Here is a 24,020-nt window from a genome sequence, read left to right on the forward strand (position 1 = left end):
AGACCGCAGGACTGATATTCCAGCACGCGAACTTTGAGAAAATGGCTTAGTTCTGAGGCACAAGCACACAAGAAGGCCAGTGGCTGCACACCCAGTGAGGCCAGCGCCCCGACTGGGGACGATGTTCCCGCCTCCCGTGCAAGGATACAAGGGTTACTGTCGTCGATGCTGCAGCTGTCCAGGATCAAGGGGATGCCGTCCAGCTCACTGACCTGCAGAGAAAGGAAAGGCAAATTTATACAGGGACAAAACCTTGGGTCATGTTGGAGAGGACAGAGCACTGGTTCCTCCGTTGTGTTTCCTCACTCGCTGCCACGATGTAACAGCATCCTGTTATATTTCAAGCCTGCCCCATCAGCCACAGCAGAGTTCTAAACGTGACCTTGTTGGTGAGGCAGGCAGACACCAGAGGTGTAGACCTTAGTGACCAGCCTGCCCTAAAGGATTCAGATGTTGATGAGATGCCAGTTAATAGGGGACCCTCTTCCCCTCCCCTGCTACAGCCCGGTCTCCTGTACCTCCCACCACCCCAATCTCTAATGACTCAGCCCAACACCCCTCATCACTTCCTCTTGGCCTAGCCGTGTGCTCACCGTCCTCCTGCTCCCGCTAAGTTACACGCTGGTGTACAGGCACAATTTCTACTTTACGCGGGCTGCATACTCATTGTATCATTCCTGCTTTTATGACATGTTAGTGTTATTTTTAGGTTTTAGGTGTTATTTGGTAGGATTTGGTAGGTTATTTTTTGGGAATGAAAATGCTCAAAACTTTTTCCATGTAAATTAAGGGTAACTGCTTCTTTGCTTTCTGCCCTCGTGGTTTATGAGGCTTCAGAGGAACACTCTACTTTTGCTCATCAGGGGAAACCTGTATCTGAAACACCTCCACCAACTCAGAAATATTTAAAAACAGATAAACAAAAAGGGATACACTCTTTTTCTTCTTACCTTTCCTCAAAAATGTTGGGGCAACTGGACAGCCATATAAGGACGAAAAAGTGTATCTCTTCCTAATACTGTTCACCAGGATAGATCACAAGTGGACTGGAGTTTATCATAGTTTAGTAATACTAGTAAGTGGACTGTTTTTCCAAGTTAAGAATAGGAAAAGCAGGGGTGCCTGCGTGGCTCAGTCATTAAGCATCTGCCTTTAGCTCAGGTCACGATCCCTGCATCTTGGGATCGAGCCCCACACCGGGCTCCCTGCTCGGCGGGAAGCCTGCTTCTCCCTCTCCCACTCCCACTACTTGTGTTCCCTCTCTCGCTGCATCTCTTTCTGTCAAATAAATAAATAAAATCTTAAAAAGAAAAAAGGTAGGAAAAGCTTTTCAAACTATGACTCACAATCCCATAGCAACAGGGACAAGGTTTAAAGGGTTGGAATACATTTTTTAAAAAGGCAAATAAAAACTGGGAAAATTACTTATTAGCTACCATAGGCAAAAGGTTAGTATGTTAATATATAAAGAACTTGTGGGGGTACCTGGGTGGCTCAGTGGGTTAAAGCCTCTGCCTTCAGCTCAGGTCATGATCTCAGGGTCCTGGGATTGAGCCCCGTATCAGGCTCTTTGCTCAGCAGGGAGCCTGCTTCCCTTCCTCTCTCTGCCTGCCTCTCTGCCTACTTGTGATCTCTGTCTGTCAAATAAATAAATAAAATCTTTAAAAAAATAGTAAAAATCAAGAAAAGACCAGTGGTCCAGTAGAAAACAATGGATCGAATACATGAACAGAAATGGTACAGAAACAAAGAAATGCAGATGGACCACGGGCATTGGAGTAAGTTCCACTTTGCAAACTGCGAGCAGCTGAGACACTGCCTCTCACCCAACAGTGTGCCAATGGAGCGGGAGACAGGGAGAAATGGGTGTCCTCACACACTGCCGGAGCGCGTGCTAAAATGGCACAGCACCCATGGAGGGGCACAGAGGGGCAAGGAGGGGCTGCGCGGGGTCAAGCAGACTCACAGGGGCTACTGCTCTCTGACTCAGTCATCCCCGCCCCGGGACGACACCTCAAACAGCATGGTCCCACAAAGTTAGGTTTGCACACGTGATTCACTGCGGCACACTTTCTACTTTTGTAAGTTTGAGATTCGATTCACACACGGTAACGCTCACCTTTTTAAAGTGCACAAGTCAGTGGATTTTCATTTACTCCCACGGTTGTGTGACCATCACTGCTCCCTAGTTTTAGGACACTTTAGTTATCCCCAGAAAGAAACTCCACACCCCTCAGTCATTCCTCCCTTCCTCCTCCGTCCGCAACCTTGGCAACCACTGATCTTTCTGTGTCTGGATTTGCCACTTCCGGACGGTTCGTATAAATGGGGCCGTTCGGTATGGGGCCTCTTCTTTCAGTAAGTGTAATGCTTTCGGGGCCTTCCACGCCGAAGCACGTACCAGCGCCTCGTTCCTTTTTACGGCTGAATAATATTCCACAGTCTGGAGAGACCACGTTTTCATCGCTGACAGACATTTGAGTTGTTTCAACTTTCTGGCTAGCGCGTCCATGCTGCTGTGATCACCGTGTACCTGTTTCTGAGTGGATGATTTATACTTAATTCTCCCCACTGTGTATCTGGAGGGAAAATGGCTTGGTCTTGGTAACTCTCGAACATTCTGAGGCACCACCGAGTGCTTCTCAAAGTGCTGTACCGTTCTCTAGTCCAGCCGCAACACACGAGGGTTCCAATTGCCGCACACCCTTCTCGTTACTTGTGAACCATCCTGGTGGGTGTGACGGGCTGTGTCATCGTGGTTGGATCTGTACTGCTCTGACAACTAATCGGTTGTATACAATGCAATGTACAACAACAAAGATCCCAGAAATGGCTCAAATGTCAAATACGCTATGGCACAGATGTGAAAGGCTTGTACGCAGCTGGGAATGCAAGTGGAGAAGAGCTAACACACTACTGGGCAGGGATCGCCAGGATGCAAGGTAAGTGAAGAAAGCAAAGTGCAGTGTGGGCTTGTCTGTGGACCTTTTGTGTCATGAATCAGGAGAAATATACAAATTTCCTTCTATTTCCCAAAAGACACCCTGAAGGGTGAAGTAAAAAGCTGTAATGGTTATCCACAGGGGATGAGGAGAGAATGAGGCCCAAGAAACAGGAATGGAGTCAAGGCCTCTTTTACTGTACCTGCTTATGGAATTCCGACTTTGGAATCCTGAATGTATTTTATATAATTTTATATAATTAAAATTATATTTTATAGAATTAAATTTATAATGGATATTAACTAGACTTCTTGTGATTATGTCAAAATATACACAAATACTGAGTCAGTATGTTGTATACCTGAATGTCGTGTGTTATGTGTCAATTATGCCTTAATAAAAAAGTTAAATTTACAAAGTTATTTTAATCTGACGACACGTCAAACAAAACTATTTCACAGGACGGAAACAGTCCCTGGTGAGATGTGTACCCTAAACTCAGAAAGAACCGCAGAGAAACAGTCAGACGGCATTTGGCTTCACTTATTCTGAACCGTTATTGATATATTTAGCTTAAAGCAAAGGATAATTAATGTTTTTAGGAAAAAAGATTTTCAGCATAAAAAAGAACTATCAAATCCAGAAGCTAATTTTATACTTATAAATTAGAAACATTAGTAAGATTTCCTAATCTATTTTTCAATTTCTAAGAAATACTTATTCCCTAGCTGCCTACCATGATGGCCCAGAAGAGAAGACAAGCATCACTGAGCATTCCCAGGGCTGGATGAACTGCGGACCTTCCTCGACTTACCACGGGGTTATGTCCCGATGAACCCATCGTTACTACACACAACCTACTGATCGTCGCAGCGGAGCCCCGATGACCATAAGCGTGCTCGGAACGCTCACGTTATCAGCCTATAGCGGGACAAAATCATCTGCCACAAAGCCAATCTGATACTAGAGTGTGAAATAGCTCACGTACAGAGTGAGAAACGGAAAGGCTGAAGATCATGGCCCGGCTGTCAGCGTATCAGCTGCTGCTGACCTGTGTGATGGTGTGGTTGACAGGAAGCTGTAGCCGCTGGCCCGCGTCACCAGAGAGAGCACCGCGCGGATCGCTAACCTGAGAAAAAATCCACTCTCAGCATTCCAAGGGCAGTCTCTATTGAACACGTTATCACTGGCACACCATCATTGGGGTGGAAATTCCAAAGTCGAGCCACCGTGAGCTGGGGACTGTCTATATATACATGTCCCGGCGGAAGAAGGCAGCCCTTCCGCCGCAAGGTCACTGATACTGACCATCCTCAGTTTCACAAAGGCAGAGAGGAAGAGAAGAAATCTAATTTCTACCCTTTTTTCTAGGCACTGGAGATAGGGTGAGAAATGAACTTAACAGGCATCAAGCAAGTGCGAAGAACGACAAACACTTTCATCATGTTTCCCGTTATTCTGATGGAGCCCGGGTACGCATTATTGGCTCTACTTTACTGAATAAGGAAGCGGGGCTCCTGAGTTAAGCACCCTCCTCCCGAGAATCACTTCACTAATGAGTGCTACTCAAAGTGGCCCGGAGACCACCACAAATCTGCGAAAATAGACCAGGAGAGGAAAAAGCCAGGAACCGAGCTAACGATTTAATGATTTAACGAGCTACGCTGTTACGTACCCTGAATCTTAAAGTAATAACATCTAGGTTTGAATCTTCCAGGTCTTTTTAAAATTTTTTATTTTTCTAGTAATTCATTTGTATTATGTTTTATAAGTATCTTGGTCCAGGATGGTCTGGGAGAAAAGAGAGGACATTCTTCAGCACAGGTAGTGTGAGAAGCATTGGCTTGGAAGGTCAGAGCCCTACAGAGGGCCGTACCTGGAAGGGGTCACATGCTTGAAAAGCACAGAAGGAAATGTTTTGGCCAAACTGGTAATGCCCCAGTGAGATTATAGTCAAAGCTTCCCAATGCAACCGTCATACCGCACGTCTCCTCCAATAACCTGACACGCACCTACCAGCAGGTCTGGGGTACTAACAACGACGTGGCCAATGCCTCTGTCCTGGGGTGAAGAGGAAGGATCCAGAAGGAGCAAGGGCCTGGTGACTGGCATAGTGATGAAGGGATACCATTGGACCCTCCAGCCCTTTGCAAATATGTGATCTTAAATCCTCCTGGAACATACTGGAATAGTTCGGTGTCTGACCATACAGCATCGGCCTCACAGGGAAGGCCTCCCCGAGGAAGTGGCATTTAGCTCGAGATGAATGTAAACATACATTAAGTCAACAAATCAAGGGGGCTGTGGAGAATGTCTTGCAGGGAAAAAAGCACGTACAAAATCTGGGAGATCCAGAGGACCAGGGAATGTTCCAGGAGCTGGCCAGGCAGCATGGCATGGGGATGAAAAGCAAGAGCCCAGGAGCCAGCATGCTGGGGTCCAAGCCTGGCTCTGCAGCTCCGCTGAGCTGTGTGACCTTGGGCAAGTCACTTAACCCAGGAGACTTGTGTTTTCTCGCCCATAAAGTGGGAGGATGGGGCTCACTTCCAAGAGCGGTTGTGAGAAGGGGACTGACTGCCACAGAGGCTCGCGCACTGCCGGTGCCCCACGATGGCATCCGCTGGTCACGCTGTTAACAGGGGTTCAGGTGCTTGCAGTGAGAGCGGAGCTCCCTCAAGGATGAAGAAGCAGGAAGAGAACGTCCACAGAGCTGAGTTTACAATCCTACTCTGTACCTAATTCAAAAAACTGTTGTCTACAAAACAGTAAATTTATTTTCAAAAATCTTTTTTTCTTCTTTTGGTGAGAAATAAAACTATTCAGGAGCTGATATTTGATGCAAAAAAAATCTCATTTTTGGGGGGCGATGGATAAGGAGAATCCTCAGGGGTGCTGAATGGGTGAGACTTCCTTTGAAAGAAACGAAATCGCATGCTAAAATGTGAAATTCAGGCAGGCAGTAAGAGTGAATGAAAGAGCTGTTGAAGACCATGGTTACGCTAGGGTTGTAGCTGTATTGGGGGCATGCTTTCCCAGGTAAGTATTTCTCATGCACACTGCTCCATTATGAAATGATACAAGATACATTTTTTTAAAAGGTTCTATTCGTTTACCTGACAGAGAGAGGGAGAGAGCACAAGCAGGAGAGGGAGCAGTAGAGGGAGAAGCAGGCTCCCCACTGAGCAGGGAGCCCAAAGTGGGACTCGATGCCAGGACCCCGGAATCATGACCTGAGCCAAAGGCTGACGCTTCACGGACTGAGCCACCCACACGTCCCTATACAAGAGAACTTCTTATACAGATTCATTAAACGTTTGTGACATAAGTGATCTCCAGACAAGGATGACGGTGGCATTATGACAAATACACAATTATATACTCAAGAACGGACTCGGGTTCCGTCCCTGGGGTAAGGACATGCCGATGCCAGCCCTTCACGGGGAGTGACCGATAACACAAAGGTGTTGTGACCAAGCTCAAGTTCAAGCAGCTCTATGTGTGGCACTCCCATCTGGGGCACGGGAGAACAATTAGGAAATTAACAAGTTTTCTTCTGTTCACACTTCATAAAACAAGGAAGCTGTTTGTTTTCTTACCTAACATGTTGGGAATTGATTCTAGACCTGTAATAAATGAGTCACAAGCTGTAGTGCACATCAAGGAGCCAAGCTCAGTCAACACTTTCACGAGGTAACACATCTCAACAAGACAGCAAGTCTGGCTTAAACAAACGAACATTTAGCCCCTGGAAATAAAGTGTAAACAGAAGGACCATTAATTGATTTGCTAACTGTTCCCTCCTTCCTTGGCCAATCATCTCGGGGAAGGTACTCTGCCAAGCGTGCAGGCCAACCTCTACTGTCTAAGCTCCTTTGGGAAAGTAATTAGATGGACAGAAAACAGAACCTCAACTGTTCTGACTGCTCTCACAGCAAACGTTAAATGCAAAAATCCAAGAACTCGAAGAACGGCCAGAGCACGATACCAACGCAGGACCTAATCTCCATGAAATATATAGTGAATTGAGCGTAACTGACATTTGGTAAAAATGTGTTCACAATACAGCTCCTCAAAGCAAATACATCCACAAACAGAAATCAGGGTCCTCATTCTGAAGTGAAATTGATGACCAGCAGGGGTGTGGCGATGCTGCAACAAGGTCTCCGTGGGATGGAAGCCGTCCTCAGACACGCTCACAGCCACTCAGAGGGCCTGGAGCCCAAAGGCAATGCTGGATGACAAGGACCACCCGGTCAGAAATGCGGACACACCTGCCCATGGGCTGAGACTCAACGATCCCCCCAATCACCTGGAGGGACGGCAGATGCTCTGGACGCAGACAGCCCTACATGAGAATTCCAGCCCATCCTTTCAACCACGGAACCTGGAGGAGGTTTCCGAACTTCCCGAAGTCTAGACTTTGTGTGACGAGGGGTCACGCCCACCTCAGAGGGTTACATTGAAGATCTGAGAGGAAGCGTTCAGCACGGTACCCCGCGCGTCGGGACATAAGACACGGCAGCACCTGTGATACTGCTCTCACCTGGTTCAGAGATTCTGAAGGTTTCCTTCACGACCCACACTTGCAAAGGGCCGGACACAGGACTCCTTCACCGAATACAAGCAGAGTTCCAAAACATAAAGACTGGCACTTGCGAAAGGAGGAAATCGGCAGCCGTGGTGACTCTGAGTGAGTCAAGCTTCTCCTGAGTGTCTCATGAGCTGCGTGTGATGCTGGGCAGCTAAGCCCTACCCCAGCCCCTTGCCAGCTGTTGTCTCACACGGTCAAGTCTGACCGCAAACACGGTCTCGTTCATCTCCGTGTTGCACTCACTTCTGCGTTGTTTTGTGCAGCGTCAGCCTGGGCACTTCATGACTGAGCTGCTGCCACCGCCAGAGAAACAGGTTATGGGGCTACGACTCAAGAAGCCACAGGCCGTCTGGTAGATTCTGCAGGCGATCTTGATCTAGCATGCAGAGCCCAAGGCTAGGCTCCACGTCGGCACCCCTGGGAGGTTTCAAACAGGACCGATCCTGCGGTTCCAGCCCCAGGACAAAGAAATCACAGTCTCGGAGAGTGAAGTCAGGGGATCAGAGTCTTGGATGGAGTCTTCCAGGGATTCCAATGTGCAGCTGAGCTGAGAATTCCTGACCCGGGCCTAGTCCAAGAGCCCCCACCAAGCCAGCGCCGGGGACCCATCATAAAGCCTGAAAGAGGACCCTAGGACGGAGCTCATTGCCCTCATGTTTTCCCCTCTGGCACTTTTCTTTTTTCTTCCCCCAAATTCCTAAACCCAGCTTTGTTGAGCAATGACTGACATATAGCAGACTGTAGTTGCCCCTGTGCAACCACAGACAAACCAAGGTCAGAAATGTCCACCTCCCTAGGAAGCACCCCCCCAGCCCCACGGCTTGCCCCCAGCGCCTTATGCCACAACTAAGCCTCCCTCTTTCATTCATTTTTTTAAGTGACTGCTCTAGGGATTAGAGGATGCGTCTCTGACTTGCTGTGGTCTCCCTACAAGCAGCATTACACTGTTTCCCACACAGCATCAGAGTCTCCCAGCCGGAGCCCCCAACTGACCCTGGGGCAAATTCTCACGCACTTTACTTCCACACATTATAACCCCATGAATACACTGCTTTCCTTCGCTTGATACAACTTCCCTCAACAGCCCCCTGGGCACAGCAACGCCGCTGGAAATCTCTCGTCTGTCTGGAAATGACTTTACTCTACGTTCATTGGTGAAGGATATTTTAGCTGGATATAGAATTCCAGACCGAGTTTTTGCGTTTTAGAGCTGTCACTCCACTGACTCCTGTTTTGCGCCGCCACCCAGGAGAAGCCTGCCAGCTCGAGAGTCTTTTTCTTCTTGACCTGCCGGCAAGAGTCAGAGCGGCAGTGGCAAGTAGCAGCACCGCAGAAAGGTGAACCGAAGCCAAAGGGGGTTCTTGCAAACACTAACGAAATGAAAAAAATTCCAGGAAGACTGACGAAGGAAGAAAAGAGAGACACCGATTAAAACAGAATGAAAAGAGTTAAACAGCTGTAGAAAATGTAGATTCAAAGGAAATATTATGAATTTCATGAGAAAAGCTAGAAATCTAGGTATAATGGAGATCTCTGAGGAAAGTAGAAGACATCAGCATTGACACAATAAATATAAATCTTGAACAGAATAATTTAAATACTTAAATTATTTAAAGATACAAAAATAAGCAAGACTGACAAAAACATTCAAAGACGGTTCTCCAAGTGAGGGCCTCCAAATTTCTCAGGACCACATAATCTACGGTGTATTTAAGTTGTTCCCAAACAACAGGACAAGAAAGAAGGCTTCCCAGCTCATTTTAGAAGGCTACTCTGAGTTGGTCCAAAGCCAGCATCAGACAGACCAGGATAGGAAATTACAGGCCTATTTAAGTATGAACATATACCCCCTCCCGTCCCCACACACAAAAATCCTGCAAGAAGTATTTGATGAACTAAATTAAACATACTACAAAAATTCACCAGGATCCTCTAAAGCCGACCGGAAAATCTACAGTGTAATCATCCTCGCTAATGTACGAAGAATACCTCACTACCACAGAAGAAGCATGGTCATGGTTAGCCCCTATTTGTGATTTTTCTTAATTTTAGAGAACTGGAAAACATTTCTAACTTGAAAAAGGCGATGTGCCAGAAACCTGTAGTATCATACATGCTAAGAGAAAATTTAGGTAGATCCCAAGACCAGAAAAAACACACAAGGGGATGGTCTTCTTATTCTATGTAGGAAAATAAACTCAGTGAAATACTGCGACTTAAGAAGGTCTTTGTTTGGATCTTTCTGACTCTGGAAACCAGAGAGCAGTCAGAGTGCTGCGAACAGTGCTCAGTCCGACTGTCAGAACAGAAGCAGCGGAAGAAAACAAACAGAAGAAAGCAATCGGGCTGATTCAAGTGAAGGAAGAGCGATTTTTTTTTTTTTTAGGAGTAGAAGTTGAAATCTTAGAGGATCGATTACCCAGATATAAAGTGGAAAATAATCATCCAGAAGGCTGGGATAAAAAGATCTAAAGGGACATGAAAATGCACCCAGTCCTAACTGCTCTCCGAGATGGGGTAGAAGTTTTAATTACTGGCACAGAGCCTGGACTGGGGCCCCACAAAACCCAGGAAGAGAACCATGGGCTCGGCTCACTGGACTTGCTCACAGGGGCAGGATCCAAGATATATGAGTGAGGAGAGAACCCATAAGTGTCACAGGCCACCGACCGTCACAGACTCACGGAAGTCCCAGAGAAGCAGAAATGAGGCCTTTCGCATCACTGCTCTCCCTTGGACACCGCAGACTTTCTGCTGAGACTGCTCAGCGCTGGTTTCTGGGGACATGGTTTTGCTTGCAGAGAACCCCAAGCAGACTGGGCACTGGCTCGTTTAACTTTGGTATGCGGGGCTGGTGCTCTGATAAACCTGGGCCCTGTTACCTTTCCTCAATTTTAAGAAGTGAGGCATGTCAGGGACTCGGTAGTGGGGTTTGTGAACCTGCAGGACACCAACTTGGCCAATAGCAGGTAAAGGAGTCCTGACCCCACGAAGGCACGGGGAACCGCTCTAGGCAGGATTACATGGAATAAGAAATCGGACAGGGCACATTTTAAATTTCAATCTCTTTGAATTGTAACTCATACAGGCAGAGAATCTGACTTCACTGTCTCGGACCTTAATTTAAAATGGAATGTAATCTTTGGATTTCAATGTCTCCCCGGGAATCTGATAATGAGATAGAATTAATATTCAAATTTAGAGTATCTCTTGTGGGCATCTTATTATTACACTGAATTTAGTCTCTTAATATGCAACCAATTCTCTGCCTTGAGGTCAAAGTGACTTTGGAGTTAATTTAATTCATGGGTTGGTGTGACCCACTTAAGAGTCTTCTGGGGGCAAAATCTCGGCTCTCCACCAGTGGTCCAGGAGAAAGAAAGGAGCACGGCTGGTGGAAAAAATAAGTGTCCTCATGATAAAGGTCAGAGCAGAATGGCCCTGACAACGGAGCTTCCCTCTGAAGAAGGAGGGACACACCCATGACCCAATACCTCAGCAGAACAACAAAACCCAGAAAAAATGCTGAGGCAGCAGACATCTGCCCTCTTTACGCTGCAGAGACAGCTGAATTAATGTAACATCTGATGCCCTCTCCGGGTCCTTCGCTTCTGGTCTCCATGAGCTCCTTCCCAGGGCAGTGGCCATCGACAAGCGAGGCTGGTTCTACGAAGTCCGCAGTCCATACGTGTTTGTGTGTCTGACCCTTTCATTGGACTCTGGGGTCTTCACCCACATGACGCATGCTTCCTTCATTCCTGCATCTCATGCTTTGCCCTTAGTAACTCGTTGCTGAAAACATACGTGGATGTAAAGCAGGTGAAACAGCTCTGCTGACTGACCCCATGCACACACCCACAAGGGGAGAGGCAACAATGTCCTGGTGCTCCTGCAGCTTAGCTCGGGGCAGTGCGGGACGCATCCAGAAGGACGCACGAGCAAGCAATCGGCAAACAAATAAACACACATTACAGACCATGACAATTCCTACACAGGGAATAAACAGGATGACCAACTAGACAGTGACAGGGAGGCTCTCTTTCAAACACAGTGGCCACATAATACTTTTCTACAAAATGGTGATCTTTGAACAAAGACCCAAGCATGAAAATGGGGCAAGCACTCCACGATCTAGCAGGAACCCAAATCGCCTGAGGGAGAGCGGGCTAGAAATACAGACCTGGTGGTGGAAAGAACTGAGCACATCTGGGGTACGGAAAGGAAATCAGCATGGCTCTGTGCAGGGAGCAGGGGTGACACGGTAGGGGACTGAGGCAGTGATGAAGGAAGGAGCCCGAGCCCATGGACTAGAGGTTCTCAAAGCGGAGTCCCTGGAGTGGCAGCCAAAGCAGCACCTGGGCTTGCTCTAAGGAATGCAAATCCCAAGCCAACCCCTAGCCTCCAGAATGGAAACGCTGGGGCTGGGCCCAGCAGGGAGCTGCGGAAGGAGCCTTCAGATGATTGTGAGGCTTGCTGAATCCTAAAAACCGCTGGTACCCAGCAGTGGTTCCTGACCCTTCCTGTGAATCCGAATCACTTGGGGAGCTTTTAAAAGCGATGCCTCGATCCCACCACATATCAGCTTCACCTGAATCTTGGGGGTGATGGTCCAGGAATATATACTTACGTGCATGCATGTATTTTAAAAGCCTCCTAGGGGATTCAGCTTCCTAGAATATAGTCCTGAAGGTCAGGGAAATCACTGGGATCTTTTTTTTCCTAAGTGTAAAAGCAGCGATTGAAGATTTTATGCAGGTAAATGAAATAATCCAATGTGGATTTTCAAAGAGAGGACCGCAAGCTGCCGTATACAGATGTAGGTGAGGAAGAGCGCTCTGGGAGGGCTGTCAGGAGGCGTTCCCTGAAGCAGGTGAGTGGAAAGCAGACAGGGGTACTGGGGGTAAAAGCAGAAGCTGATGGGAGACAGATCCGACAGATTTGCCTTCTTGAATTGTGGGTGGTGAAGAGAAAGGACTGGTTTCATTTACTGAGAGATGGAGGAGCTCGGAGACCTCCAAGCAAACACCAGCAGTTATGTCTTCTGTATTTGCTTTATGGAGGGTGTGAGACCAGGGAACAGGTCTGGGCTCGAGAGGGACACAGGGTCATCTGTACACAGACCGATGATCTTTAAAGCCCCAGGACTAGGGGCCTCCCAGGGGAGGTGGCTCTGGATAGTGAAGGGCTCAGGACCAAGTCTGAAAGCATTCGCACACTTAGGGGTTCTCAGATGGGGATTTCCATGCTCCTTCTACAGCCTCGGCATCGTCGTCAAATACCGTTTCATCAAGAGGTTTGAACAATCCCACACTGGATACTGCAGGGAAAGGTAAGCACTTTCTCACGGACTAATTTGTAGGAAATATCAACTTTTTTCCTGGAAGGTGATAATTGATAATCAAAAATCCACAGGGAGAAGATTTTCCTTAAAAGCCACAGTGACCGCCAGATTATTTGCCCAGTGGTCATTTTCCAGGGTGACTTTTTAGAAGGTGATTTCTAAACCGAATCATGTGGGCTATAAATTTCTTCCCTTGTTGAGATTATAGGAATAATATATATGTACATATATTTAATAAACTATATTTTATTAAATTGAATAAAAAATATTTTAATTCCAACCAACTGCTGCTGTGCCAGCCTTGTCCTTGAAAGGAACAGAGGCAAACTCGATGGGAAATTCAATGTCAAGACGATTGGTTCGCGTACAGTAAGTCTACTGTGTGCCCAAGGGGGGAAAAAAAAAAAAAGCCAGTTCCAGAAGTGGAGGCTGGACGGTGGGGGTGAAATAACCAGTGGGCTCCCCAGTCCCTGAGCCCCTCTGTCCCTCTCTGCTTGAGGGCAAACAAAGCAAGGAGGAAACAAGCAAGAGGACAGAACGAAAAAGGTCAGTTTCAGTGCCAGTGAGAACTAGGGTTCATCCCCGCTTGCAATCACCACCCTGAAATCTCACCCCAACCCAGGCTGACACTTGAGGATCTGATCCCTTCCGTTAGGGGTCAGGCCTCACCCCTGAGGTGGGGACAGAGCCCATCCATGAACGTGTTCATGTAGTTCCAGACCTTTTTGTTCAACCCCTATGTATTACAGACATGTATGTTTAAAAACAAAGATCATCTGTCTGTAGACGCTATTCTGTGTCCTTCCACATAATAAAAATTGTTTGAAAATGTGATTTTTAAAATGCTGCATACCATTCCATTACGACAATCTGCCATAATTCATATCACCTTCCCTGCTGAGGACACTTGAGTAATTTCTAAGCTTTTACCAACAATATAATGAACATCCATGTACCAATGTTTTTTTTTAATATTTTATTTGTTTATTTGACAGAGAGTTAGAGAGAGAGCACAAGTAAGCAGAGCGTCAGGGAGAGGGGGAGAGTGAAGCAGGCTCTCTGCTGAGCAGGGAGCCTGATGTAGGGCTCGATCCCAGGACCCTGGAATCATGACCCAAGCTGAAGGCAGCCACTTAACCAACTGAGCCACCCAGGTGCCCCCATGTATCAATATTTTTAAGGACATCACTGATGAGCTCCTTTGGAGAAGTTTCCCAAGGAAAAATACCATCATCTCCAGATCTCTCTGACACACCTCGCCGAACTGAGCCCCCAGAGGGTCTTGCCACTTCAGATCACCCTCATCCTTGACGTCACTTTATCCTCACTGACACAGAGCAATTTTTTCCAAAGTTGTTTTTCTTCAACAGAAAACATTTTTACTTTCTAGCGTCACTCTTTTTATTATTGTTGTTGTTGTTGTTGTTGTTGTTAGAAAGGCCAAGCATTTTTCCACCTAAGTTTTGTAAAGCAAAGTTTTGAGAAGCAAAGGCTGTAGGAGGTCAAGGCCTGTGCTAGTGAAGTTTTGTGGACCAGCTGAAACACGTAGAGTGAGTTCTGGAGCCTGAGTTGGGAAGAACCCACAGGACTTGCAACGGGTGAGCAAACGTACACCTAAGAAGGACAGTGTCCATGGGACAAGGCTTAGCCCAGCGTTCCACAGGGGACCAGGCCACTGCAGAGCGTCCACGTAAACACTGACAATGGGTGGACGGCACCAACGGCAGAGCCATGGTGGGAGCCCCAGGTGACCAAGAGTCTTTCAGAGACTCTACCCCACGGGCGAGCTTGGCCAAGACACCACAGAGTGGAGCACACTGGGAAAGAAGAGCACGTGGAAAGGAAGCCGGGCTGGGCTAAGGGGCCAGGCCCATTCAGAAAGCAGAGAAGTCAGAAAGAAGACGTGTCTTCCAACTCCACAAGGCGACACAGCAATGTTCTGACAGGGCTCATGGAAAAACAAAGAAGCGTTTCAGGAAGAGCAACACTGAGACTCTTAAAGTACTCCCAAGTACAAAGGACAATGTGATTAATAAAAGTATTTTTTACGTTCAACTACCAAATTCCAAGAAGATTAACAACTGACTTCTCGCTAGCCAACATCTGCATCCAAAGCGAGTACGCGTTTCTCGGAATCCTTCACCCAGCAGACACAATCTGTTTACGAAGAGTGAACGAAATGAGCCGGGTTCACAGCAGCTTCCTGCATTCTGCTTACAAGGCTGCAAAGAACAGTAGTTATTTTTTTAAAAATTTTATTTATTTGACAGAGAGAGATCACAAGTCGGCAGAGAGGCAGGCAGAGAGAGAGGAGGAAGCAGGCTCCCCGCCGAGCAGAGAGCCCGGTGCGGGGCTCGATCCCAGGACCCTGAGATCAGAACAGCAGTCATTTTTAAGTGTGAAGGGAACAGACTGCACACGGTAAAGTCGTCCCCTGGCCACAGGATGTATGTGCTTCCAGAAACTTCAGGGCAGGATGTCTGGGAGGTATTTTCAACTGCTTTGGAATGCAAACCATATTCAAGTGTTTGGTGGGGGGGGGGGGGAATGGACGACGATGGGGCCCAGACGCTGTCAAGCTGAGCCCCTTCTAGACACTGTTCCTGACGCCGGGTTCTCCACCTCCGCACCGGAAGGGGCCGAGCCCTTCTAGATGCCGCTCCTGATGCCGGGTTCTCCACTTCCACACTGGAAGGGGTGAGCCACAGAAACTCAGCTGAGTCACCCTGGGCTCCTCTGAAAACCAGGCAGAAAGCTTGATTCCCACAGCACGGGGTGTCACTTACCTGGGGCGGTGAGACAAGGGAATCTTGCGCAATACCTGCCTTCCAGAAAGTGTTCAATAAAATGGCAGATAGTAATATAATCTTCTTTATTTGCCCTTCTACTTAGGGCATTTTTGTTGCATTCCTTGCAAAGAATGTTAAACTAGCAGAATTACAAGGAAAGAAGCTTAGGCACAGGGTTCTTTTCCCACTATAGGCGTTTCGTGAAGACCGTTTCAGCAACGAAACATCAAAAGCTGACCAGCGTAGCAGCTGGGGAACTAAATGAAAGACCTCTGTTTTCAAGCAGAAAGAGGGGAATGTATGACTCAAGACGTGAACTGATCTCGGACATTCTCGAGTGCACGGGACTTAAAGCCCCACTCAACGGCCTCCTTAAAGCACCACAAGGTATGACCTGAGAAAGCAGTAAGACCAGAAAGGGATCAGTAAACCGTGTCAGCAGTAGAGAGAACAAAGCAGCTCGGGAAAAGCCGTGCTGGGACGTCTGCACGATCACACACAGCTATGTTTAGAACAGAAATAACCCATAGAACAAGTTTTTTAAAAATATGCATTCCACCTCTGCTTCCTGGGCTGTGATTCCCGCCACTCCGTCCACGGGGTCACCCTTCAGCGCCTGAACAAACAGAAGTCAGTCCAGAACACATTCAGTCTTTAATTTTTAACCCGTGGACAGAATCTCAGCGGCTCGCTGGAACACGACGAGCTCCCTGCCACTAACACATACGGCCCTGGAAACGGATCATCCACTTGCCCATGGTGTTAAAAAATAAATAAATACAGGAAAGAAAGAAGGAGCCGCTGAGAAACTTGCCACCAGCGTGGCAGGAACATCAGAGCACCAACTTTGGGTCCTTTCCCTGGACGGACTGTTTGCGGACACCTTACAACTATCCACTCTTCAGACAAAACTTGAAAATAAAGCTATTCTGCGACAGACCCTATGGTGGGGGCCAATGGGGGAAAAGAGGCACGTTTACTGCTCTTACCCCAGTCAGGGTGGGGGTGGGGATGAGGGAGCGAGGAAGGCCCCAGAGATGAGAGCAACATGTCATTCACATCGGAAGGAGCACAACGCACCAAAGAGACACAGAAGAGGAGCCCGCGTGGGGCCAGAGAGGCCTTGAAGGCCTGGCCTGTAAGTTTCACTTTTTTATCTTGAAGGCAATGGAAGACATTTTGTGTAGAGATCTCTTTCAGAACACACACACATTTTTTTTTTTTAGATTTTATTTATTTATTTGACAGAGATAACAAGTCGGCAGAGAGGCAGGCAGAGAGAGAGGGGAAAGCATGCTCCCCGCTGAGCAGAGAGCCTGATGTGGGGCTCGATCCCAGGACCCTGAGATCATGACCTGAGCCGAAGGCAGAGGCTTAACCCACCGAGCCATCCAGGCACCCTGAACGCACACATATTTTATTTTAAAAATGTAATTTCCTACAGTAACGTGTATAAAACTGAAGTGTATGGCTTGTAGATGTTTTATATATGTACATGCATGTGCAACTCTTACTCAGATCAAGACAAAGAACATTCCAGCACCCAGAAGCTCCCTGAGTCCCCTACCAGCTGATAACCCCATATAGCAACTCGGACTCTACCCTCTACCATCTTACATTACTCCTGGCTGTTCTGGAATTTGGGTCAACGGAGCCACACAGTCTGCGCTCTCGTGTGGCTTTTCTTCGCTAAACGTATTACTATGGGTCACAGGAGTTCGTCTTTTCTCACGGCTGTGTACTACTCCACGGTACGCACGTACCAGGCTGTGCCCCTACCCATTCTACTGGCGGTGGACACTTTTGCCTTCTCCAGCGTGAGACTCTTATGAGTAAGACTGCCAAGAACATTCACGCACATGACTCCTGGTGGACATAAGACATCATTTCTAGGGTATACACACAGATAATTGCTGGTTTAGGAAAACAAATTATTTAACACAAAACTATCTTATTGTGCTATTGTTGAAAATGCTGTTGATGTAACAACCTAGACTAAGATAAGGCAAGGAGGTCTTACTCATGAATAATAAAAGACTGAAAGCAAGATCCTTTCTTGTTTTAATAGGACAGATGGGATGATGAGATCATAAACATTTCCAGAGAGGTCGGTCGCTTACTATCCACAAGCTAAAGGAAGGAAACATGACCCAGTCTCGACCCTCCTGAATCTGTAGGCTTTTTGTCAAAACTGGGTAATTGTTCCTTTGATCCCGTTTTCAGCCCTACCCTTTCTTCTCTCCTTCTGGGACTCTGATGACAGGATCTTAGACCATATATTAGAACCCTACATGTCCCTGAGGCTCCAACAGTTTTTTTTTTCCCCTCGTCTATTTCTTTCTGTTGTTCAGACTGGATCATTTTCATTTTATCCTCAAGTTCCTGGATTTTCTCCTCTGTCGTCTCCATGGTGCTCCAAGCCCACCCGTTGGGTTTTTACATTTTATTTTGGGTTACTATATTTCTCATTCCGAAAATTTTCATTTGGCTTTTCTTTACATCTCCTGTTTCTTGGCGGAGATGTCCTATTTCTTCCTTTGCTTCAAGTTGCTAACTGCTCACTGAAGCACTTTTATGAATGCTGCTTTAAAACCCTTGTCAGATAATTCAGCATCTGTGTCATCGAGGTGTGGTATCTCTTGATTGCCTCTTCTCATTCAGGTTGAGATCTGCCTGGCTCTTGGCATTAACGCGTGATTTTTACTTGTACTGCAAACATTTCGGGTGTGATGTTATGAGACCATGAATCTTGAGCAGATGTCCCTGTGTTAGCGGCCTCCTCTTAACACCATGACAGCGAGGGGGTGGTGGCAAGGGGCAGCATCTGTTACTACCATGCGGGGGTCCAAGTCCGGGCTTCCCCTCGCTGGGTCTCTCCTGACAGTGGAGGTGTGGCGGGGTGTCAGGGGCCTGCCTCCTTACTGCTCTGTGCCTCTGGTTCCTGAACAGGGTGGCGTTCCGGTGCCCCACATGGCCTCTACCAACAGCACAGCTGGGCAGGGGAGGAAAGACAACTGTTACTGCTAAGCAGGGATTAAGTCTCAGCTCCCCATCCAGTCTTCTCAAACTCCACCAGCGGGGGGACGGGTACCTCCTTCCATCCAGGTGAAGGGAGAAGTGTAGGCTCCCCACCTGGCCTTTGCTGATGAGGGTGGGGCCACATGTTTTTCTACAGTGTCTGCCTGAACAGGGCAATTATCACTGAAAGTTTGCCTTGCAGAAGTGCCCCTTTCTTGGTCCTTTGGCAAGAAAAAGCAATTTCTCTTGGTGTTTCTGGACTGACCCCTTCTCTAACACCCAATCTGAGACACCAGAGGCAAAAGGAAAACCCAGGGAATGTACCCTTGGCCTCTCCTGGAGTCCTGAGGTCCGTAGGCAGCCTGTCTTCTTCTCCCCACCTTTCAGAAGGTTCCTTTGTTCACATCTGAGGTCCAGGGATTCTAGCTGTGCTTAGAAGAACAGAGAGAAAGGCATCTAGGCCACCGTGATCCAGAACCGGAGGTTCGATTCCCAGTACAGGTGTCTTCCAGGTGCAAGGACTTCCATTAGGAGATAAAAGAGGAAGTGTCCCCCAGGTTTGGATTTTGAGAAGACTGGGCTGCATGTGTGCATCCAAAAATAAGCATGGCTGCAACTCACCAAGGCTCGGTGTTCATGTCACATGGTCCAGCCCGAGCCTCCCAAGAAGCCTCCGAGGATTCCGTCCCATTTCCTGCGGAGGAAGGAAGCTCACACAGGGTCACTCTGAGTCCACAGCAGGGCCAGGGTTTGGACCTCCAGCTGCCCGACTCTAGAACCAAAGCTCCTAACCACCATACTATGTAAAGCCTTTGGCCATGAGCCGCCTTCCAGAATGGGCAGTAAGGGGGCACGGATTCACACTCTGCTATCTTCAGACCATACAATGCAAACACAGCCAACAATCAGCCGCTGAAGATTATACACTCTTCCCTTTTATCTTTAGAATTCCTCCTTTTAAAAATGGTAACAGCCCGAATTTTGATAGTGCCGTACATTTAGAGCTCACAGCTATGAGCCCATGAACCCTCTTAACAATCCTATGAGATGGGTAACCTCTTTTTTTGTTTCATTAAGTTTCTTATTTTCATCCCAATATAGTTAACATGCAGCATAATATTAGATTCAGGTGAACGATGTAGTGATTCGAAAATGCTATATGTTACTTGGCACTCGTTGTGGTAGGCGTATCCTTAATTCCCATCACTGATTTCCTCCATCCCCGCTTCCCACCTGCCCTCTGGTAACCATCAATTTGTTCTCTACACTTCACGGTCTGTTTCTCGAGTTCTCTCTCTCTTTTCTCCTTTGTTCCTTTGGGGTTTTTTCCTTAAATTCCACATATGAATGAAGTTACATGGCATCTGTCTTCCTCGGACTTATTTTGCTAAGCATAATACTCTCTAGCCCCATCCTTGCTGTTGCAAATGGCAAGATTTCTTTCTTTTTTAGAGCTGAATAATATTGTGTTGTAGATCTACACCACATCTTCTTTATCCGTTCATCTATCAGTAGACACTTGGGCTGCTTCCATAATTTGACTATTGGAGATAATGCTGCAAGAAACATCAGGGTGCCTGTAGACCTCTGAATTAGTATTTTTACATTTTTGGGGTAAATACCCAGTAGTGTGATTGCTGGATCATAGGGCAGCTTTATTTTTCACTTTCTGAGGACCCTCCCCACTGCTCTCCACAATGGCTGCACTGGCGTGCATTCCCAACAACAGTGCACGAGCATTCCTTTTTATCCATGTCCTCACCGACACCTGTCGTTTCTTGTGCTTTTGACTTGAGCCATTCTGACAAGTGTGAGGTCATATCTCACTGTGATTTGTATTTCCCTGACGATGAGTGATGTGGAACATCTTTTCCATGTGCCTTTTGGCCACCTAAATGCTCTGTTTGGAGAAATGTCTGTTCATGCCTTCTGCCCATTTTTAATCAGGTTATTTGTTTTCTGGGTGTTGAGCTGTATGAGTTCTTTACATATTTTAGATCCTAACCCTTTACTGGATATGTCATTTGCAAATGTCCTCCCCTCCCCCACCACCTCTGTTCCCTCTGCCACGCGGGAGCTTTTTATTTTTGAAGCAGTCCCAGTAGTTTGTTTTTGCCTGTATTTCTCTTGCCTCAGGAGACACATCTAGAAAAATGTTGCTACAGCTGACGTCAGAGACATGACTGCCTTTTCTCTATTCCAGGATTTTTATGGTTTCAGGTCCACATTTACGTCTTTACTCCATTTTCAGTTTATTTTCGTGTATGGCGCAAGGAAGTGGTCCAGTTTCATTCTTTTGAGTGTTGTCGTCCAGTTTTCCCAACACTAATTGTTGAAGAGACTGTCTTTGTCCCGTTGCATATTCTTGCCTCCTTTGTCGAAGATTAACTGACCATATAATTGTGGGTTTATTTCTGGGTTTTCTATTCTGTCCCATTGATCTATGCGTCCTTTTTTGTGCCGGTTCCATACTGTTTTCATTATTACAGCGTTGAGATAGAGCTCGAAGTCTGGAATTATGATGCTTCCTCTTTGCTTTCTTTTTCACGACTCTTTTGGCTATTAGGGGGTTTTTGTGGGTCCATTCAAATTTTAGGATTGCTTGTTCTACTTCTGTGAAAAATCCTGTTGGTATTTTGATAGGGATTGCACTAAGTGTGTAGACTGCTTTGGATAATATGGGCATTTTAACAATATTTGTTCTTCTAATCCATGAGCAGGGAATGTCTTCCCATTTTTTCCTGTCCTTTTCTATTTCTTTCATCAGGGTTTTATAGGTCTTTCACCTCTTTGGTTAGGTTTATTCCTAGGTATTTTATCAATTTTGGTGCAACTGTAATGGGATTGTTTTCTTAATTTTTTTCTGCTGCTTCATTATCAGCCTGTAGAAATGCAATGGATTTCTGTATATTGATTTTGCATCCTGTGACCTTACTGAACTCATTCAACAGTCCTAGCAGTTTTTCGGTGGTCTTCAGGGTTTCCTACATATAGTATCATGTCATCTGCAAATAGCGAAAGTTTAACTCTTCCTTACCAATCTGAATCCCTTTCATCTCTTTTTCTTATCTGACTCCTGTGGTTAGGATTTCCAGGACTATGTTGAATAAAAGTGGTGAGAGTGGACATCCTTGCCTTATTCCTGACCTTAGAGGGAAAACTTCTCAGAGCATGATGTTAGCGATGGGTTTTTCATATATGGCCTTTATTATGTCAACGTATGTTCCCTCCACACCTATTTTGTTGATGGTTTTTATCATGAATGGATGTTGTACTTCTGTGTCTCTTGAAATGATCACATGGTTTTTATCCTTTCTCCTACTGATGTGATATATCACACTGACTTTATAATTCTTTGGAATTCCATGAATTTGGAATATGGTAGATATTAAGTCATAGATAATATTAACCTTGTATTTTTAAGGGCAATGACTCCCAGTACAATCATTTGAGTATATTTTTCCACCTTACTTCTTCATCGACCAGTGATTTTTTTTTACGATATATTACTAATTACTTAATATCCTAAAAATTAAAGTTCCAGAAGAATGACACATTTTAAAATAAGGTATAAATGGTTTTTCCTTTGTATTTTCTAAAAGCATATATGAATTTTATTAATGTCTGCCAGATCACAGCCCATGAATTGTAGATTTAATTTTCACATCTATAATTATACAAAGCAATCCTGAATTGGTTATTTCACATCATATCAACTTTTAGGTATCAACATTTCCTCCAGAGTCATTTGCCAAAGGGAGAGGGCTATAAGAAGAAGGATACAGCAGAACACAGAGAAATGACAGATACCCAGTGGTAACCTGAAATCACAGCCACTCGCTGCAATGGCAAGTCTAGTGTATGAAGCCTCCCAGCCACGCAGCTTTTCCTCCTTTCTACCTTGAACAGACAAGACAACAGAACACAGCCCTCTTCCTTCCCATCCATCTTTAGTCTTGTGAATCGTATTCTGGAATCTCAGAATGTCAGAACTGCAAAGTGCCTCAGGTAATTACGTGGTCCATCACAATGACACCCCACCTACAGGTGAGAGCCAGGAGAGGAATTATCCTGGTTAAGAAGATGAGGAAAATTGACAGCGTCTCAGGGAGACAAGGGCCCTATCACTCTCATACCATGCATCCTTTACTCACAGCCACGAAGAACCAAATCCATATCACTATGTGAAGAAAAAGTGGCAGATCTAGCAGAAGAGAAAAACAATACAAATCTCTCTACTTTGGGAAATCTGGGCAAAGAGAAAAATCTACAAATTATGTAATTAGAGCTTCTAAAAAGGACCTAGAAAAACATGGTCCAATCTCCTTATTAATTTTAGAAATGAAAAAATTAGCAAAATGAGGTTATTTTCCCCAAGTCAGGGGCTTCTAGGTCTTTTGACACTATGTGTTTGTTCCACTCACTAATGAACTCTACCCTACTCCCTGTGCTGTCCAAGTACCAACATGTAAGATACTCAGGTCCTGGGACCTTGTGCACAAACACCAACTTAATTAGATTATTAATATTTAATGTATATAAAGAAACTAGTATCGAGCTTATATTTTCAAATCTTAGTCTTCTATCTTAGAGCATGATCATCACCTCAACGAATATTAGCCTTTCAGCTGACCCTTACTTTCTCAGTACTCCTTCTCCCTGCTCTTAACTGGATCTGGAGAACCTCAGAAGTCCAAGGCATCTGATGCCTAATGAGAATTTTAAAACATGGAATGAGCAGAGGTGCCTGGGGGGCTCAGTCGTGAAGCGTCTGCCTTGGGCTCAGGTCATGATCCTGGGGTCCTGGGATGGAGCCCCATATCGGGCTCCCTGCTCAGCAGGAAGCCTGCTTCTCTGTCTCCAACTTCCCCTGCTTGTGTTCCCTCTCTCCCTGTCCTTCTCTCTGTCAAATAAATAAGATCTTTAAAAAAATAAAATAAAATACGGAATGAGCATAAAATGCTAGACAGAGTCAGCTCCAAGTTCCACAGACGAATATGGACGGGGCTGGTGGCACCAGGTCCTCTACTATTCCTGCTCTCATCGTCTGCAACTGAACGGCCCACTGTACCAAGAGCAATCTGACTGAGCCAGAAGGACACAGTGACACTACTTTACTTACACACGGTTTCCTATGAGCCATTCCCTCTCCTGATGAGGCTAATTGCCCCTTATTACTTCTAGTTATTCATTCTTTCAGTAACAACCTTATGGACAGTAAAGATGGAATTACAAGGGTTGCAACCTTAAATTGAGTTTCTACTGTTTTCACACATTAACAACCCTATACTTAGCATAATAATGACAGCTAACATCACAGGGTAGGTATTCTACTTATG

General features: G+C 46.1%; 1 protein-coding gene across 1 annotated transcript in view; it reads right to left on the bottom strand.

Moving 5' to 3' along the window:
- ATXN10 (ataxin 10) overlaps nucleotides 1-24,020 on the bottom strand; it is a 160,330-nt gene that overhangs the window by 28,629 nt on the left and 107,681 nt on the right. The window contains exon 10 of the mRNA XM_032882778.1: nucleotides 149-212. Coding sequence (XP_032738669.1) covers nucleotides 149-212 — 64 coding nt within the window. The remainder of the gene's footprint in view (nucleotides 1-148; nucleotides 213-24,020) is intronic.

Source organism: Lontra canadensis, unplaced genomic scaffold (genome assembly GCF_010015895.1).
Source record: "Lontra canadensis isolate GAN:19392208 unplaced genomic scaffold, GSC_riverotter_1.0 scaffold84, whole genome shotgun sequence".
In the NCBI taxonomy this organism is placed as follows: domain Eukaryota; kingdom Metazoa; phylum Chordata; class Mammalia; order Carnivora; family Mustelidae; genus Lontra; species Lontra canadensis.